Below are 20848 nucleotides of genomic sequence, written 5' to 3'. Positions count from 1 at the left end.
AAGACTTATTGATTATTGATGTTATTTTTATTGATTATTACCAAAAAGTAAAGCAAATGGAATTGGCAGACAATGACCCAGGAATGGGGGGCAAGGTGCAGGGCGGGAGAAGCCTAGAGCACAGCAGTAGGTAACATGGGCTTCCCCTGAGGATGACATTGTCAGCCTCTACACTGCCTGCACGCTGGAAAAGGATATATCAATAACTATACAGTTCGGGGATAAAGATGCGAGATGCTAGCCATCGTGGAGAATGCAGCTTATTCTTTCAGTAAACATCAGTGGTTGTGGTAGGGGCAAAGGAAACAGGGAAGTCAAAGATATTATGCCATCTCATTCGATGGTCATTGTTCTCTTAAAAAGGCAAAAACAAACAACAAAAAGAACCCCTCTGTTTATCAAATTGTGAGCATTTAGCAATTACTTATGAGTACGTGAAGTTGTTACATCTTTTAACATAGTCTTGACTATCAATACTGAGAGTGGTAACAGAATAGCTGGGAGGCATAGCTGCAAGAGACACCTGGAAACTAATCATTAGCAAGGTCTGAGGGAAGGAGAGATGGCCCCCTAACCTGTGTCTGCTTAGCCGACACCTTCTCAGTTTCTCCCACTTCAGATCTGATGAGCTATTGGGGGTAGGACAGGTAATTCCAAAGAACTAGGATGAGCTATAAGGAGATCATGGAGTCAGGAGTGGTTTCTTCTAGCTCTGGATTTGCCACTAACTCTCTTCTCTGTAAAGTGAGGGTGTTGTCTGATAAGAACAGTGACTTTATTATGTTCAGTACTCACTATGTCAGGCACCTTGTTATCCTACCTTACAATACCCCTGTGAGGTATGAATGAAGTATTACTCTCTTTTTACAAGGTAGAAAGGACAAGCAACCTGTTCAGGAGCACATGGCTAGGGAGGGTGGAGCTGGGATCTGAACCCAAACTGTCATATTCCAGAGCCCACGCTAACCGCCCTGCCATACTGAGGTGCCATTTAGAGCTAGAATGCTGTGACTCTATTGTGCTGATCCCCCAGCAGTTACCACCAAAAGTCCCAAAGTGCTTGCTAAGCCTGGACAAAGAACAAAGAGTTCTTTCAAGCCACAGTTACAATGACCACCAGGGAACCACTGATTATGAAAGAGCTCCCAGCCCATCCTCTCCCACTCATTCACCAGCCTGGAATTCCCCGTCACCAGCAATAATCTGTGGATGGGACATTCAAGCCGTGGGCATAATAGGCACATGGTTTGTTTCCAAAGCAAGATGGAATGCAGTACCTTTTAAAGTCACCGTGAGATTGTTAGATGTTCTCCCTCATGTGTAAATGTACATTCAAATGTTCAGTCTGAAGAGAAAGAAACTTTAGCCGTGACGAGTTGAAAGGCATATATATTTTTAATGTATATACATTTACTCTTTATGATAGATGATAAAATATTAAGGCTATCTCAGATTTCCTGTCACTTAGGGAAGAGAAGAAAGAAATGGCTGGAATTGTAGCTATACCCAAATTATATTTGCATCTGTCAGATTATTCTGGGTTTTACCCAATGTAATTTTAAGAATAAAAGCAAGATGATCACAAATAGCTATAGTCCTTAGAAGAATAATAGATTTTACAAATGGAGCAAGCATAAACGTCGATCATGTCCAAATACTTCATTTCAGAGATAAGGAAACTAGTTGCAGGTCTCTCAGCCTGGTATCCCCTCCATTGCACCCCAGGCCTTCTGACCCCCAGTCCAGAGGCTGTCCGATCATTAATATAGAAAGCCTTCTGGCTATGAAATGGAACTACCAAGAAAAGCACTGAATTTTAACTTGAATGAACCTCTGCCTTTGGACTATTACACATTCGAGTTAATAGGAAAAGCACTTCTGAGCTGTCCCTGTGCTCCCAGGCCCTCTGCCTGCAGGTGGGGTAACCTGCCACAAAGAGGAGGATGTTCCTCCACTGTCTTAGGTTTCCCAAAAATGTTTCACGTGTTTCTCCACACAGCCTCAGCACGCAGAGGAGCAAACACACGCTCCCAACACTAGGCTCTGTCTGGATTACACCTCCGCTGAGGGGTCATTGACTTCCAGCTGCTTTCTCCTTGGTCATTTTCTTTCATTTCTCATTTTAACAATTAACAAGCAACTCTAGACAAAGTTAAATGCTGCATTTTATTTGAAGTTTTGGGACACTGATATCCTGAATGACTACTCATTATGAGAGCTAGTAAAGTGTAGTGCGTAAGTGTGTTGGCAAACTGAAAATGTACTTTTGGAATGTTCACAGGTGGTAGAACCTTGAAATTTCTTCCTAAATAAGCCTTGATTTAGGATATTGTGGGCATTGTGAGGACTAAATTGAAGGAGAGTAGTCGTTCTAAATCAAGGGTGATTTTGTGTGCCAGGGGATATTTGGCAATATCTGGTGGTTGTTTTGGTTGTCACGACTGGGATGGGTAGTGCCATTTGTGTCTAATGTGTAGAGCAGGGATACCACTAACCATCCCACGAGGCACAGGACAGCTCAACACAACAAGACTTACCTGGCTCAAAATATCAGTAGTGTCAAAGTCAAGAAACCCTGCTTTAAACACTGTTCTGACATATTACAGTGTATACACTGTATACATAAGATAGAAATAAACACTATCCATCATTTATGTAAATTATCATAAATTTCAAAAGGGATCTGTAATTATAAAAATTTTCAGTAAATGAAGAAAAATTATGTCTGGTGGGTAAGAAAACAACATACTCACAGGATTTACATCCTTAGAGCTATAGGTTACAGTAATAAATGAAGTCAAATTCACAAAATTTGGCAAGTAACCTCCTTGTACATTTCTAAATGCATTTAAAATATAAGCAAAAAAAAAAATCTATGAGCCTGCTAGGAAAGAACAGCTGCAGGATGTATTGGAACTGGGTAACGAAAATAGAGAAACAGATCATATCAACAGCCTGTAATCTGCTCTTTGATAAAGAAGGCAGAACAATGGAGCTTATTGATGTTTCACATTAGATATTCAGCCGCATATTTATCTTCATGTACAGTAGCTAATGCTGTGCCTGGCACATAGTCAAGGTCAGTAAATATTTGTTGGCTAAATGAATGTGTGCCAGAGGGTTGAGCAGAACTTATTTCATCAGCGATTTTCATATTCTCTGAAAGTTTCATTCCCTTTTACTAAAGAACAATAACTGATCAAATTTGAGATTAGGTCACTGGTAACCTTCACCTGGCCTCTGGCAGCTCTCCGCCAGTCCCTGCGGGCAGGATTCTGTATTAATATTACTCATCTTTTCATCCTTGTGTGTATGGTGCCTGGAGCACCGAGGGACTTGATTCATGTTGTTGACTCTTTGTCCTTCTTTTGTTACCTCCAACCATCTTCACTCCCCACCACCTGAGCTGGCCCCATCAGTCTCTCATTTTCAGGAGATGCCTTCGCCTCCTACTGCTGGGCCCTCAAGGCAATTCAGCGAAGGAGGGCCCCCTTCAGCCTCACACTCTCCCGGATTCTGCTCTTCTCTGTCATCCTGTTGCTACTTTGGGGAATAGTTTCTTTCTTCTTTTTATCTTTTTGATGCTCTAAGTTTCCTTGCTGCCCACTCCCCTGAGATCAGGCAATGTGGTGCAGTAAAAGAAACAAGTGATGCTTGAAACCTTGTTTTATCCCTGGGTATGTGAGCTCGTGTGAGTCACTTAATTTTTCTGAGGCTCAATTTCCCTCTGTCAAATAACAGTGAGAATAATAAGGATATTTGCACAAATACTTCGAAGGATCAACTGAGATAATGCATATGAAGGTTTTTCATAAACTCTGGATTACTCTTACGATTATTTGCAGATACTTTGAAAAGACATATTTTCACTCTAAAAATGTATTAATGGAGGGTATGTAAAATTTAAACTTAGAGTTTACTGATGTAGCTAAGTTTCCTCCCAAATTTGTTTCACTGGGAACTCTGAAGTACAAACCATCACATCCTGGGCTGAGAAGTCATTCATTTTGCGGTGATCATTAACCAGGGTTCTTAGCTCCGAATACTTCAGACGCCACGAAATCAGCCATGCGTCATCCACTTCACTGAACCCAAGAAAAACGCAGCTCAAAAAATTAAAAACCCACGTGTAGATAGTGGTGTGGGTTAAAAATAGTCAAAGCTGTACATGGTGTTCGTAAATTGAGAGTGCTTCAACCCATCTGAGGAGGCTGTGGGGACCCATGTCCATCGGTCATAACATGGGAAGGTGTAAAAGGGGCCCGTCCTCACTCCACAAATGACAATGAGTCAGGGATCTTAGATCACCTTCTGCCTCTATGTCTGAATTCTTACTAGAATACAGAGAACCAGTCTGAGTAAACACAGTGCTATTTGTTGACTTTCAGTGAAGCAACCTCGCAGTCAGAATAGACGCAGCCCGGGGAGAAAGCGCAGGAAGAAGAATCCTCCTCATCTGCAATCCTGGGAAATCCCTATTCCAAACGTGCTAGTGGTCACTGGCCTTGTTGTCCTCCTTCCTACAGCATTTTGCATTTCTTTTTCCCCACTGGCTCCTTTTCATGTCTTCAGACAAGAACATTTTCTATCTTTGAAATCCTCTTTGGACCCTGCTGCCTCCACCAACTTCCTTTGTTGTTAACAAGATTCTCAAACAAATGATCTGTATCTACCCCTTTCATTTCCCCCAGCGTTTGCTCCATTTGCTCTTGAACTGTGACCTGGCTTCCTTCCTCACTGCCCCCCTGCAGCTATGCTCCTTCATTATCCCGGCCAGTCAGCCGCTTTTCTTCAGTCTTTAGTCTGGTGACCTCAGCAACATTTTCCACTGCTGACCTCTGATCGTGAGGCTGCTACCTTCTTTGACTCTCCCTTTTCCATTGTTCTCACCAAATTAGTGTTCCAATCCTGCTGGCCAGTCCTTCAGAATGCCTCTCTCCCCACAGCCTCATCCCCACCATTACAATTCCCTGACATGCACACCTTGTGTCTTACTTAGCACAGTGACTTGAGCAGAGCCAGCCTTTCAGAACTATGTATGGAATCGAATTAATTGGAAAACACTTGCTTTTCAGATTCCTCCCCAGGTTCCCAGTTAATCTGAGAAATAGTTGCTGAACTCTCCTGGACACCCCAAACTGTGCTCACTGTGAGATGGTGGAGACAAAAAAAAAGAGGGAAGCTGTCCCTCTTGCCTCCAGGAAAGTCCAGGTCTGATTGGACGAAGGGTTAAGTTACAAATAAAGAAAAAGCAGAGATCACAAGACTGAGAATGAGCAGTAGATGAGACAGGGCGTATGATGAAAATCCAGACAGCTGGAGTCTAAGCCAGCCTCTCCCTGCCCACAACCACCAGGTTCCCTTGGTCTGGCAGTGTTTCTAGATCTGCTTTTCATCCGTTAATCTGGATAAGGCTGCGATGTTTTGGGCCTGTGAATGTCTGTGGTGGATTCCCAATTAGTGGGTAATTAAGACCTAGGCAGATAACCATTGTTTAAATGGACAGTACCTATCCATACGGCACTTTACAGTTTATAATATACTTTCAAATGCATTATCTCATTTGATCCTTATAGTGATCTCATGAGATTGGCCAGGGAATTATTATCCCCATTTAGAGATGATAAAACTGAGGCTTGGAAAGGCTGGTCAGCAGTGGAGTTGGAACTGTAACATTTATCATCTGAAACACAATGTGCTTTTCCTTCTGCATCATGATGCCTCTTAGGAAACATGAAGAAATATTTTTCCCTTTTCAATATATCTCTTTCAGATTTTATTATCAGCTTAAATGGCTTCATCTGGGACAACTTCATTAAACCCCTAAATTCAGGGGAGTATCCCTCCTGAGCGCTCTTGGAGCATCCTGAACTTAACTCTTCATAGCACTGATCACTCTAAATTATAATCGCCTAATTACTTACCAGTCTCTCCTTCTTGGTTCTAAACATCTTGAGGGCAAGGCCTGGGTCTTGTTCAGTGTTTCATCCTTGATGTCTATAGTGCCCAGTGATAGGTGCTCTATAAATATTTGTTAAATCAACAAATCAATGTTTGTTAAATCAACAGATGAGAAAACACAACATAAGATTTTGGGAGTTCCTAAGTTACCAGGAAAGTTAAATGTCAAAATTTTATTACAGTTTCCCCATCCAGAAATAATCTTATATGTTGATTCTGGGCTTCTATGAAGCCAATTAAACTATTCATGTTTTATAAAAATGATTTTCATCTCCAAAATGCAAAATAGACCATGTTTACATTGATCAACCCAGTACCCTCATGTGTCTACTGCCACAATTTTATGAAAATAATATTGGACAAGTGGATGGATGAGCTGCTAAGCCTTAAATTAATATGTGTGTCCTGGATTTTCTGTTAATTAGCCATCAGGCTCAAAACTGCAAGCACTTCTAGTACACAATGATGTAAGCAATGCCATAATTTATGATTATTAATGTTTTTGCTATTTTTACAGAGACTAATCAGCATCTCCCAACCACAAACTCTTAGTTCATTTATATACTATTCATAATGTTAACTGTCTAGATCATATTTATCTTTGTGAGATTTTAATTTTTAAAAGATCAGAATAGAAAAGAGAAATTTGTAACGAGTGATATTTAGAACAGGAGGGTGATCAGCTTAAACGTGTAAATCATTGATGCTATCTCTGTACCCTTCCACGTTTTGAACATTCTTAAATAAACGAAAGGAGATCACAGAGATGCTAAGACAATGAAAAGAGAGAGGACATTGTTTACCAAAGTCAAAAAACTGTGTTTCCTTAGAAACAAGGCAAGGGCAAAGGCTGTTTGGCAACAGCCTCTGAGTACATTTCAGTCCAAGTGCAATTTAAAACCTAAATCAACCCTTGATCTTGATGTCTTTTGGAACGCCCAACAGGATTTTCTGGCGACGGCAGGTTCACGTGCCATCCGGGATCCGGCCCAGCACTATCACCAGCTCCTTCCCCCAGCTCATGTCCAATGTGGATGCAGCTTACGAAGTGGCTGAGAGGGGCACCGCTTACTTCTTCAAAGGTACCTTACAGGTCCCTCAAAGAAACAAATGGCAGGGGTGCGGGGCCCCATCTCTTTGGAATGTCTAGCACCGACAGCGTTTGTTTTGTGATCCTGGAGCATGTTGCAGTTGCTCCTTCTTCTCAGGCTGGGTATGAAATGCCACCCTCTCTGTTGTGACGATGACAGTAATGATGGTGACTATGAAACTGTTCTCAGAACCAAGCCTTTTAGCCTAGTGGGGCACTGTGTTAGGTGACGGTGTCCAGGGAGCTAGAATCCTGGTCCCTATCCCCAGCACCTCTGCTCAGAGTGACACGGCATACTCCATGGACGGCCTTTAATTAGCAGAAGCCAACTGGAACCCAATGTGGGGTAAACGATACCCTCGCTGCCAGGCCGTGCTCAGAAGCAGTAGGGAGATGAGAACGCGTTTGACTTTAGGAGGTGGACACACACGATGCCAATCTGTGGCCCCAGCTCTTTATGGTCTGAGTGACTTTGGGAAGTTATCTAGGTTATCTCTGAGCCTTCGCACCTTCCTCTGCAAAGTGATTATGGTAATATAAACCTCGAAGATGTGTTGCGACAATGTATAGTCAATGGAAGTAATCTGATAGGTGGTAACTGTCAGTTTTAGCTTTTATTTTCTTGATGCTGAGGGATAAGAGTAGAAGGCCGGTGCCAACTTAAATAAAAATCATAGCATTTTTATGTCACTTGCCCCTTCTCTCTCATAGATATATGAAGACGAAATGAGGTTATAAATGAAAGGTATCTTGAAAAAATTAATATGCTTAATGTAAGATACAATTGTATCAGTGTTATTGCTTCTTTAAGATATAACCAGGGATTTTGCCTCCAGGGCAGTTTGAAGTCTTTTACTGAATTAAGTAATTAGAGGATTATGTTTTCTATTGGGTCTTAGCCATGGCAAATATCCCATGAACTAATCCCCCTTATGATGCTTCATAGAAATCTTTATGAGTGAATTGCATCAGTAATTGGTCCAGAGCTTTTATAAATGTTGATTTCTGTTTTCAGGCCCCCACTACTGGGTAACTAGGGGATTCCAAATGCAGGGTCCTCCTCGGACTATTTACGACTTCGGATTCCCAAGGCACGTGCAGCGAATAGATGCTGCCGTCTATCTCAGGGAGCCGCAGAAGACCCTGTTCTTTGTGGGAGATGAATACTACAGGTATGGTTTTTCTCTTTTTGACTGCCTAAGTATATTCAATGGGAAGGACAAAAAGCCTTTTACAGGAAAGAATGCAAGGCAAGTTTGCAATTAGCCCATTGACTCCTTTCGGCCACTGGAGTGCCATCTACAAATGGTCGACTGTGTTCAAGATATGGAACCCTCCAAATGACGAGTGAAATATCTGTTCAATAGTCCCATTGTTTAGTCGCTAGGACATCAAACTTCCTAATCTTTCAATGCACTCGTTAACTGGATCCCCAGTGGCCTAAAAAAGTGGGTGCAGCATTGCCAAATACCTAACTCTGCACTGGGAATGCCTGAGGAGGAACTGCCCCTTCTGTTAGGTAAGTATCAGATACATTCCAGAATACTCTGTGATGTGGGGCAAAATGGATGTGGTCACGACTGTGAGGCTCTTTGAAGAAAAGTTCTGCTGAAAGGAAAAGGCCTTATGGCTAAGCCATTTTATCTGGCCTAGAACATGAAGATTCTTCTTATCTAAATGGAACCATATAATTTCCATGCCTGTCCTGTAGAGGATTATCATAAGCAGATCTCAATTCAGTGTGATTTTTCATTCAGACACTGCAAGCAAGTCGCACCTTGTCTCCGCTACTGAGTTTCTATCCTTCACTAATGCATGTTGAGGAATGAGTGTAGCTCTTTGCCAAGATCCTTCAAAGACCATCTCTGCCTCTGCCCAGCTTCCCTCTGTTTCCGATTCTCTCTTTGAGTTGGCTTGTTTCCCTGAACTTCAAAAGAGAGAAGCAAAAACAGATTCTAAGCAGGTGACTATGTTAAATACTGTAGATCCATGATAGGGTCTGGGTGGAAGCAGAATACCCAACTTCGGCCCAAGAGCTTTTAGTTTATTTTATATTACCTATTTTTAATAACCATTTGTGTGGCATAAAAGAAATTTTAAGCTAAATATTTGTCTTCTTCCACCTAATTGATACTATCTCCCCCAATTTAGAGCTGAGAAAGTAATATAACTGGAGCATATAACAGAAATATTCCACAAGAAAGAAAATTTATTTTGTGAAAAAGAATTTCAAACAAATGTGGACTCTACTGACCCTTCAGGGCTACTGAGAGCCCTGCAAGTATTATGTGGTGCAATGAGTTGTCACTTCCAGACCAGTGCTTAAATCACTAAGCCAGCTGTTTTTCTCTCGGATCTTCCTTTCTGAAACATAGTGACAGAAATTCATTTATTAAGCCCCTACTATCTTCTGGGCAAAGTACGATTCTCCAAACATTTTCTTTAAGATAAGGTGATTGTAGTCACAGTGCTGACATAAGGGGAAATAGATATCGAGAAATCTGATTTCCCTGTGGATTTTCAGAGAATGAATGAGATCAAGAGAAGCACGTGTAAGTGTGTGTGCAAAAGTGTGAAGTTTTTATGTTAGGATTATTCAGTTAATGTTATAAAGAGTGTTCCCAGTCTGATTCTCATTGGGGGGATTATCCACTTTCCCATTCTCTCTCTTCTCCATTTCTCACCCCATCTTGGGTCTAATCTACCATCTACGCAGCATGCTCAGTAAAACACACACCTCCAACCAGGCTGCGTTGAGGATTAACAGTTAAAGCAAAAGATGAGGGCAGAGGTTCAAAATACTCTGTAAATTTTAGGGTGGAGAAGGAGAGAGTCTCTGATTTTAATGATGCCTGATGCCCCAGGGGAAATAATACTGTTCCTTTCCAGCTGGGCCTTTGTGACTGTCTACTAGGAAGAAGTCTTTTGTAATCTAGATAAAACAGATTCATTAAAAAGTTGGTCTAGGTCATTAACTCAAATATTAACAAGCTTATTTTGCTGGTTAGGAAAGGAAACCACGGTAGGCATTTTTAACCTTCCTGGGTTATGGAGAGTGTTAAGTGATACAACGCATGTAGACACAGACACCTAGTAGTGTCTGCACATAGCTGGCACTCATAGAGAGTAGCTCTTCCATAATGGTTAAGAATTTATACAGTAATTAAAAATAATTGCTTAAAAAGTTGTGATAACTAACAAATTATTGCTTAAAACTCTATATTTTTCTGAGTGGCAATCCAGTAAAAGAACTGGTCAAAGGAAATTTCCTTTTTAAATACTAAAGGTCCAAGACATTGTACTGAAATTACTGCTTTTGGAAAAACACAGACAATCCCTTCCCCAGCGGGAGTCTTCTACTTTACACGCACCAACACACACACTGGTGTATGCACTGAGAAGTAAGACAGACAATCTTGACCTACAGCTCAAAAGTTCAGAAAAAGTGAATGTACCAACCCTATTAATAAATCCTCCTGAATTCTGCATATTGTGTTTTGCAGGATCTCATACTTATAACGTCTTATTGTCATGTCAAGCCCTATCATGGTTAGAAATTGCACTCAGCTGCTAGTAACAGAGACCCTAAAATAATTGTGACTTAAATACATAAAGGTTTGTTTTCTCATATATGTAAAAAGGCTGAAGTTTCAACAGATTTAGAGCTGGCATAGTGGGTCCATAGTCATGGGGGCCCCAAGTGTCTTCTAACCTTTTGCTCCACTATTCTTAACACGTGGCCTCCATTCTCATGGTCACCTCATGAATCAAGATGGCCAATGGAGCTCCAGTCATTACATCCCTACTTCAGAAGGGTGAAGCTGGAAGGGAAGGGCAAAGGGAACAAATGAAGTGTTATTTCCCTTAGTCATTTCTCAGGGTCTTCCCCGGTCTCATGCGAGTTCCGTCTGTGACACAAATAATGTGCCGAGGGAAGAGAAGTCTCTTGATACTCTTGTTACCAGGGAAATTCTCCATGAACACCCAGCGTTTGGATCTGGTGTCAGTGAATGAAGCTCCATGAGAAAATGATTGAGGATCCACAGAGGATTGAAGGTTGCCTTAGGACCAGGTTGGTTTAGGCCCAAAGAGTGAGAACCCATGTGTCAGCATTGTTGTAACTTACAGGGAACAGCACACGGAGAACCACAAAGTAAAATCCAAAAAGGAGGCTCTATCACGTTGATGCTGTTATAGACTACATCATCAAATGAAATATTGGTTAAATTTTGCCAATTAAGACTACTTCCTTTTACTTTTATTACTTCCTTTTGTCTTTCTAGCAGGCCCTAATGATTCAGTCAGGTTTTTGTTTTTTTTAAACATATATATATTATTTCTACTATCTAAAGCTAATTTCTCCCTTTAGATGTTCTCCCTCTCCTACCAATAATAGAGCAGTGGCTACATCAAGGAGTCTCTGGGGGCCTGGAGGGTACCATCACCTCCATAATATTTCTAGATAGAGAGTCAACCATTTCTGAATTTTATGTAAAGTGATTTGCAAATCTAGAGGTCCCGCCCCTTTTCAATCATATGGCCAACCCTGAATCACTCTTTCTATACAGATAGACTGGAAGCATCATTGCTACAAAGTAGGCCACATCTTCCACATTCTCTCCTTCACAAATGCCCCAGGAATACTAGAAAGGGATTTTTTACTTAAGGATTTTATAGTTAGTCACCACAGAGATATAAATAATAAAAATTAAAATGATGAAGTGGAATTCAAAATCCTATTTTTTTAATGTCTTAAACTAAAACAATAAAATTCATTATCAAACTACCACATTCAACCTACATTTATTGGGCATGATTATGTGTCAGGCTCTGTACTAGGTTCTTGACCTTCAAGAGAAGGCACGGTTTGCTGGTTAAGAATGTGGACAAGAGTGAGACAGTCCTAGTATCAATCTCAACTCTACCAGCAATTAATTATCTGGCTATCTGGATCATCTTTCTGTCTCAGTTTCATCATCTGCAAAAGGGAGGTAGAAATAGTACCTACTTCATAGAGTTACAGAATTGAATGAGAAAAAAATGTGAAATGCCTGTCACGTAATAAGCACTCAATTCAGGTTGGCTGCTATTAACACCTTCAACAGCTCTTAAAGATGAGAGTAGCAAGGGCAACATATGTAACCTAAACATATCTGTACCCTCATGATATGCTGAAATTAAAAAAAAAGATGAGAGTAAATTTATAGGTAAATAATTAACAGAAATCTATGTGCCAAAAGTATCCTAATATAAGACTGCCTAGAGATCAGTGGACCAACACAAAGAGGAAATAGCCAACTCTAGCAAAGGTATCAGTAAAGAATTTTAGAGGAAGTGATGACCGAGCTCCTTTTTGAGAGTTGTGTAGGAGTTTCCCAGACAGGGGGTGAGATTGGAGTGGGTGGTTTCCAAGCAGAAAGAGCAACTGAAGCAAAGGCACTGATGCATAAAATAGCCTGTGAGTATGAAAAAAACCTTAAGTAGTGCAGTATGAGTAGAGCATGGACTAAAACGAGAGACGTGGCCCAAGGAAAGCAGGGTATAGATCATGGAGAACCAATGCCTTTCTATCAGAGATCAGTGTTCACTCTGTAGAAAGAGGAACATGTTTAAATATCTTAAATAAGGGACCATCTCAGTAAGATTTGTGTTATAAAAACAACACTCTGGCAGCAATGTGACTGGATTAAAGAGAGACAAGACTGGACACCAGCTAAACTAGTTAGGCAGAAGGCAGTGGAAAGCATATTCAAAGTGCTCAGAGAACTTGCAACCAAGAATCCTATAGCCACCAAAGCTATCTTTCAAAAACAAAGGAGAATAAAGACATTCCCAGATAAACAAAACCCAAGAGAATTTGTTGCTTGCAAACTTGCCTTATGAGAATTACTAAAGAAAGTTCTTTAGGCTGAAAGCAAGTGTCCCCAGATAGTAATTCAAGCCTACACAAAAAGCCAGAGAGCTCCAGTGAGTGTAATTATGTAATTACAAAAGAGAATATAATTGCATATTTCTTCTACTTTCTTCTCTTAATTTAAAAATCAATTATATAAAACAATGTGCATATAAGTGTACTTTCAGCTATAACAAGTAGAAATATATCTATGAATAACAGCATAAAGGAAGTGAGTGGAGCAAAATTGTATTAGGCAAAGGAAATGATATGAAATGGTAACTCAAATTCATAGGAACAAAAGAAGAGAACCAGAAATGGTAAATAAGAAAGTTAATGTAACAAAAGCGGCAAATATATACTTGCTCTCTTTTATTCTCTCAGCTCCTTTAGAAAGTAATAAACTATGTAAAATAATAATTATAAAATTATTTTGGGGCTTGTAACATATAATATGTATAACAATAATACCACAAAAGGGAGAGGAAGGAAATAGAGCTATTCTTACTGAAATTCTATTCTTACTGGAATTAAGTTAGTATAAATCTGAAACAGATTTTTAAAAGTTAAGATGTATATGGTAAGCCCTACATCAACAACTAAGGAAATAATTCAGGAAAATAAAGTGAAAAAATTATAAAAAAATTAAAATGTTACATTAGAAAATTTTCACTAATGCAAAAGAAAGCAGTGAGAAGGAATAAAGGAACCAAAAAGACATGTGTAATATAGAAAACAAGAAGTAAAATGACAGGCATAAATCCAACTTCATTAATAACATTAAGTATGATTGGATTAAACAGTCTAATCAAATGGCAAATATTGTCAGATTGGATTAACTAAAACCAAAATTCAATTATATACTCTCTACAAAAGATGGATTTTAGATTCAAAGATATGAATAGATTCAAAGTAAAAGAATGGGAAAAAATATATTATGCAAACAGCAACCATAAAAAAGCTTGAGTGGCTATACTACTATCGGGCAAAATAGACTTTAAAAAAATGTTACTAGAGATAAAAAGGGACATTTTATAATGATAAAAGTGTCAATATACCATGAAGACATAAAAATTATAAACATACATGAAGCTGACACAGAGCCCCAAAATATGTGAAGCAGAAACTGACAGAAATGAAGGGAGATATCAACAATGGAACGATAATAGTTGGAGACTTCAATACCCCACTTTCAATAATGGAGAGAACAACTCGACAGGTCAAACAAGGAATAAAAGACTTGAACAGGACCTAACAAATATCTGTAGGATGCTCCACCCAACAAGAGCAGAATACATATTCTTAAGTGCATATGGAACATTCTCCAGAATAGATGATATGTTAGGCCACAGCACAAGTCTCAATAAATTTAAAACAACTGAAGTCACAAAAAGTATTTTTTTCTGATCACAATGGAATAAAGCTAGAAATCAATACCATAAAGAAAACTGGAAAATTTACAAAAATGTGAAAATTAAACAACACACTAATAAATAACTAATGGATCAAAGAAGAAATCACAAGAGAAAGTATAAAATACTTAGAAGTAAATGAAAATTAAAACACAACATATCAGAACTTATGGGATGCAGTGAAGGCAGTGCTCAGAGGGAAATTTATAACTATAAATGCCTATCTTGAAAAAGAAGAAAAATCTCAAATCAATAACTTAAACTTCTTCTTTAAGACATTGCAAAATCAAGAGCAAATTAAACCTAAATCAAGAGAAAGAAGGGAATAATAAAGATTACAGTGGAAATAAATAAAATATAGAATAAATAAGCAACTTAAGAAAATTAAGAAGACCGAAGTTTGATTCATTGAGAAGATGAACAAAATTGACAAGCTTTTTACTAGATTGACCAAGTAAAAAATAGAAGATTTAAATTACTAAAATCAGAAATGAAAGAGGAGACATTACTACCAGCATTGCAGAAATAAAAAGGATTATAAAGCAATATTATGAATTGTGTGCCAATAAATTAGATAAATAAAATAGACAAATTCCTAGAAAAACAGAAACTAGTGAAACTGAGTCAAGAAGAAATAGACAGTCTGAATAGACCTATAATAAGAAAACAGATTGAAGTAGAAATCAAAAACTATCCACAAAGAAAAGCCCAGGCCCAGATGGCTTCACTGGTGAGTTCTTCGAAAGCACATAAAGAAGAATTAATACCAATTTTTTATAAACGCCTCCAAACCACAGAAGAGAACAGAATTAATACCAATTTTTCATAAACTCCTCTACAACATAGAATAGAACACTACCTAACTCATTGTATGAGTCCAGCAACACCCATATACCAAAACCAGACAAAAATATCCCAAGAAAATAAAACTTCAGACCAATATCTATTATGAGTATGGATGCAAAAACACTAGCAAACCAAATCCAGCAAATATAAAAAGAATGATACACCAAGACCAAGTGGGATTTTTCCCAGAAATGCAAGGTTGGTTTAAGATCCAAAAATGAATGAATGTAATGTACCGTATCAATAGAACAAAACAAAAATCATATAATCATCTCAATAGATGCAGAAAAAGCATTTGGCAAAATCCAACACCATCTCATAATAAAAACACTCAACAAACTAGGAGGAGAAAGAAACTTTCTCAACTTGATAAAGAGCATGTATGAAAAACCCACAGCTGACAGCATACTGAATGGTGAAAGACTGAATGCCTTCTTCCTAAGATCAAAAGACAAAAATTTCCACTTTCACCACTCTAGTCAACATTATACTAGAAATTCTAATCAGGGCAATTATGCAAATAAATGAAATAAAAGTTATTTGGGTTGGAAAGAAAGTAAAACTATCTATTTGCATATGATATGATATGATTTTTTACATAGAAAATTCTAAAGAATACTCTAAAACATTTTAGAACTAATAAATGAGGTCAGCAAGGTATGAGTTCAATGTATAAAAATCAATTGTACTTTTATATACCTCAATGCAATGAACAATCTGAAAATGAAATTTGGAAAACAATTCCACTTACAATAGCATTAAAAACAGGATAAAATTCTTAGAAATAAAGTTAACAGAAGAAATGGAAAACTTATAATCTGAAAACTACAAAACATTGTTGAAAGAAATTAAACAATATCTTAATGGAATAATAAATCATGGTTTAAGATCCAAAAATGAATCTTCATGGATTGGAAGCCTTAATATTTTTAAGATGGCAATACTCCCCAAATTGATCTACATTTTCAACACAATTCCTTTCAGAATACCACTGGCTTATTTGTAGAAATTGACAAGCTGATCTTAAAATTTGAAACTCATAGGACCTATAATAGTCAAAATGTCTCAAAAAAGAAGAACAAAGTTGGAGGACCCATACTTCCCAATTTCAAAGTTACTACAAAGAAACGGTAAATAAGACAGTGTGATATTCGCATAAGGAAAGACACATAGATCAATGGAATAAAATTAGAATTCAGAAATAAACCCATATACCTATGGCCAATTGATTTTTGACAAGGTTCTAAGGCCAATGAATGGGAAAATAATAGTCTCTGCAACAAATTGTACTGGAAGGAGTGGATAGCCATATGGATCCCTACCTCACAACATATACAAAAATTAATGCAAAATTTATTAAAATCCTAAAATATAAGAGCTAAAACTATAAAATTCTTAGAAGGAAATACAGATATAAATCTCCATGACCTTGGATTTAGCAATGGATGCTTAGATATGAACCAAAAATAAAAATTAGACAAATTGGGCTTCATCAAAACTAAATTAAAACTTTTCTGCTTCAAAGGTCACTGTCAAGAAAGTGAGAATTCAACCCAGGAAATGGTAGAAAATATGAATTTATCACATATTTGTGTACAGTTTTAAAAACATATGTCTGTATAAAAACTGTACATAAATATTTATATTAGCATTATTCATGATAGCAAAATGGTGCAAACAACTAAAATTTCCATCAAGTGTTAAACGAGTATATAAAATGTGATAAATTCATACAATGGAATATTATTTGGCCATAAAAATGAATGAAGTACCGGTACATGTTACAACATAGATGAATCTTGAAAGCATTATGCTAAATGAAAGAAGTCAGTCACAAAAACTCACATATTATATGATTCCACTTATATGAAATGTACTAAATGGGCAAATTTTACAGACAGAAAGTAGATTAATGATTATCAAGGTCTAGGTGGGATGGGCAAGGGGTTGGGGGTGTGATGGAAGGGGAGTTGGGGACTCATAGTTAAAAGGCATGAGATTTCTTTTTAGGGTGATGGCAATGTTCTAAAATTGATCGTGTTGATGGTAGCGCAATTCTATGAATACAGTCAGATTTTGCTTAGTGATGGGGATACATTCTGAGAAATACGTCATTAAGCGATTTCATCATTGTGTGAACATCATAGAGTGTACTTGCACAAACCTAGATGGTATAGCCTATTACACACCTAGGCTATATGGTACAGCCTATTGCTCCTAGGCTACAAACCTGTACAGCATGTTACTGTACTCAATACTGTAGGCAATTGCAACACAAAGTTAAGTGTTTGTGTATCTAAACACAAAAAAGGTACAGTAAAAATACAGTATTATAATCTCATGGGAGCACCATCGTATACGTGGTCCATCATTGATCAAAAAATCGTTATCTAGCACATGACTGTATACTAAAAAATCATTGAATTGTTAAACGAAAAAGAGAAACAGACTTTTATAGCAATGCAATAATCCTGCCACAGATGATGAGTTTGGGGGCTGGGGGCAGATTTGATTGCTCTTCAAGCAATAGAAAACTTAGATTTTGGTGGTGACTAGTTCGGGGTCATTTCTCTGATAAATGGGATTTCAATTTTGCCATTTACCAAGATAATAAATTTAGGAAGTAAAGCTGAATTAGGGGAATAAAAAGCAGTTTCATTTTGTATATGTGGAGTTTGACTTGCTGGTGAGACCCAAAAATGGAAATAAACAGAGAGAGTTGGACATACAGGTCTTTAACTCAAGAGAACTCAGGCCGGAAGGATAAATTTGGAATTCATCATGTAATAAGGTGTTAATTGAGGTGATGTGAGAGTATGAGACTGCCCAGGAAAGGGGACTCAAGGCCAGCATGTGATGCTTGTTACAGAAAACATGGAAAATACGAAGGGGAAAGAGAGAAATTTCCTCCAATTGCCAACATTTGCAAGATCTTTTGATAGCCACTTAATGTTTTTCTTCTGTTTTTTTTCTGGGTATTTTTCCCATTTTTAAATAGTTAAGTGTACAATCTTGTGTCCTGACATTTTTCTACTTGATATTATAGAAGTTTTTCCACATCGTGACAAATTCTTTATTCCAGAATCTTCTCACAATCATTTTCCCCACAGCGTCCTGTTTCCTGACTCTCATCTGGGTGGTGCATGGCAGCTTTTCACTCCTCTGCCTTCTTGTCATTCCTGATCACTCTCCCCACTGCCCTCCCCCGGTATAGATCACAAAGGCCCTTTCCCTCATGAAAGCCCTATGATTTTTAGCTAGAAGCTGATTATTAACTTCAAAGAGGAATTTCAGATTTCTACTTTGTCATCCTTCCTAATGGAAAGGTCATCTTGAGGAAACTTCCTGAAATCATCTCAGATAACTTATCAGTAAGTTCGTTTTTTGCCATTCTTTCTCACGTTCTCTTTAAGCAGCCTTTAGCAGACTCAACTTCCCATTTGATGCTTTAAAGGAGGTAGAATGGAATCAGTTATGCCATTGACATGTGATAGAAGCCATCACAATCAAAACACCAAAAATGCCTAACAAATCTAAGTTCTAAGCACAAGGTATTAGGTTAAACAAAAATGCAGGCACTTTATCAAAGTAGTCCTCAAGTCCTTAGACTACAAATGTGGAGAGTAAGACAATATATCTGAAAAACTAAATCAGATGTCTGTGGCACTATGATATCACTAGTAAAGTTAACTGTCAGCAATGATTTATTTAATATCTATATACCCTTTCATCAACATTAAATGATGAAACAAATGCCCATAAAGAAAATAAACATAGTTACAGATCATTATTTTTAGTTTGATATTTAGGTTCACAAACAAGACTTCAGTGATGAGAAAATGTATGCAATGATTTTAGCAGATACTTAGTATGTAGTGGATTCTCAATTTAAAAAATTATTTCTTAGCCTGGTGCGGTGGCTCACGCCTGTAATCCTAGCACTCTGGGAGGCCGAGGCGGGTGGATTGTTTGAGCTCAGGAGTTCGAGACCAGCCTGAGCAAGAGCGAGACCCCGTCTCTACTAAAATTAGAAAGAAATTAATTGGACAACTAAAAATATATAGAAAAAAAATTAGCTGGGCATGGTGGCACAATGCTGTAGTCCCAGCTACTCGGGAGGCTGAGGCAGGAGGATTGCTTGAGCCCAGGAGTTTGAGGTTGCTGTGAGCTAGGCTGACGCCACGGCACTCTAGCCCAGGCAACACAGTGAGACTCTGTCTCAAAAAAAAAAAAAAACAATCATGTTATTCTTATAGTGAAAACAGCTCTGTTTGTAATCTCACGAAGCCTTAGAGAGACAGGGACTCGCAAGGTCCCTAATCAATTCCTCCAAGGTGCCTGATAGCTCAATGGAGGCTCCAGGCCTCAGTTGTCTTGAAGAGTGTTGTCTTCCCCAGTATCAATGTTCAAGGCAACACTCTTCAAGATAACTGAGGCCTGGAGCCTCAGTCAAGCCATCTAGTGGGGCTTGCATCAGAAGGGCCAGTCTTGCTCTCCACTGGGCCAGTCTACTAAGCTAGACTCAATCCCACATCTGGATCCTCCATCTTGTCCGACCCCTGGCTATGCTGCCCCAGTGTGTGTGCAACCAGGCCTCAGTTTCCTTTCCCAGGGCACAGGTTCCTAATCCTGATTCACTCCAGATCACTTGGCTGGCATCCCAGAATCACTTTTTCCTTCTCAGTCTTTGTGCCTTGGACCTCCCATACAATGTTGACTAAAAGCGATGAGAGCAGACATCCTTGCCCTGTTCCCATTCTTTGAGAGAAAGTATTAAGTACAATGTTAACTGTACATTATTTGTAGAGGCTTTTTATTAAATCGAAGAAGTTGCCTCCTATTCCTAGTTTAGTGAGAGTTTTTATCATAAATAGGTATTGAATTTTGCCAAATGACTTTCTGCATATTAAAGTGACTAGTTTTCTCTTTTATTACTCCATTAATACCATGAGTTAAATCAAATGATTTTCAAATGTTAAACTAACCTCTCATTCATTCCTGGAATAAGCCTCACTTAGTCGTGATGTATTTATCTTCTTCATATATTGCAGGGTTTGTTTTGCTAATATGTTGTTTAAAATACCTGCTTCTATGCACATTGCAGGATGTTAGCCTGAGCTTTTCTCTTTTTGTGTTTGTTTGGTTTGATATCAGGTTTTTGCTGGCCTCATAAAATGAGTTGGGAAGTATATCCTTCTCCTCTGTTTCATTAAACACTTTGTCTATTTTTTTTCTTAAATACTTTGTTGAATTTACCGGTGAAGCCACCTGGGCCTTGAGTTTCTTTTGTGGGAGAGTTTTAATTACAAATACAATTTCTTTGATTTAGGGCTGCTCAGATTTTCTGTTTTCCCTGTGTCCATTTCAGAAAGTATTCTTGTCAAAGAAACTGCTCATTTCAACCGAGTTTTTGAATCTATTGGTATAAGATTTTTAAATAATATTTCTTTATGATCCATTTAATGTATATGGTAAATATATCAATGTCTCCTCTTTCATTCGAAAAATTGGTGAATTGTATTTTTAATTTTTCTTAATCAGTCTAGATAGGCGTTTGTCATTTTTATTTCCCTCTTCAAAGAACTAACTTTTGTTCACATTGATTCTCTCAACTGTGCATCCATTTCCTGTTTTGTTGACTTTTCA

General features: G+C 38.2%; 1 protein-coding gene across 1 annotated transcript in view; it reads left to right on the top strand.

Moving 5' to 3' along the window:
- MMP20 (matrix metallopeptidase 20) overlaps nucleotides 1–20848 on the top strand; it is a 44978-nt gene that overhangs the window by 20369 nt on the left and 3761 nt on the right. The window contains exons 7-8 of the mRNA XM_012659184.1: nucleotides 6907–7043; nucleotides 8067–8223. Of these exons, the coding sequence (XP_012514638.1) occupies nucleotides 6907–7043; nucleotides 8067–8223 (294 nt within the window). The remainder of the gene's footprint in view (nucleotides 1–6906; nucleotides 7044–8066; nucleotides 8224–20848) is intronic.

Source organism: Propithecus coquereli, unplaced genomic scaffold (assembly GCF_000956105.1).
Source record: "Propithecus coquereli isolate 6110/MARCELLA unplaced genomic scaffold, Pcoq_1.0 Scaffold6, whole genome shotgun sequence".
NCBI lineage: Eukaryota > Metazoa > Chordata > Mammalia > Primates > Indriidae > Propithecus > Propithecus coquereli.
Note: the sequence above shows the minus strand (reverse complement) of the source record. Positions and strands in the feature narration are given on the sequence as shown.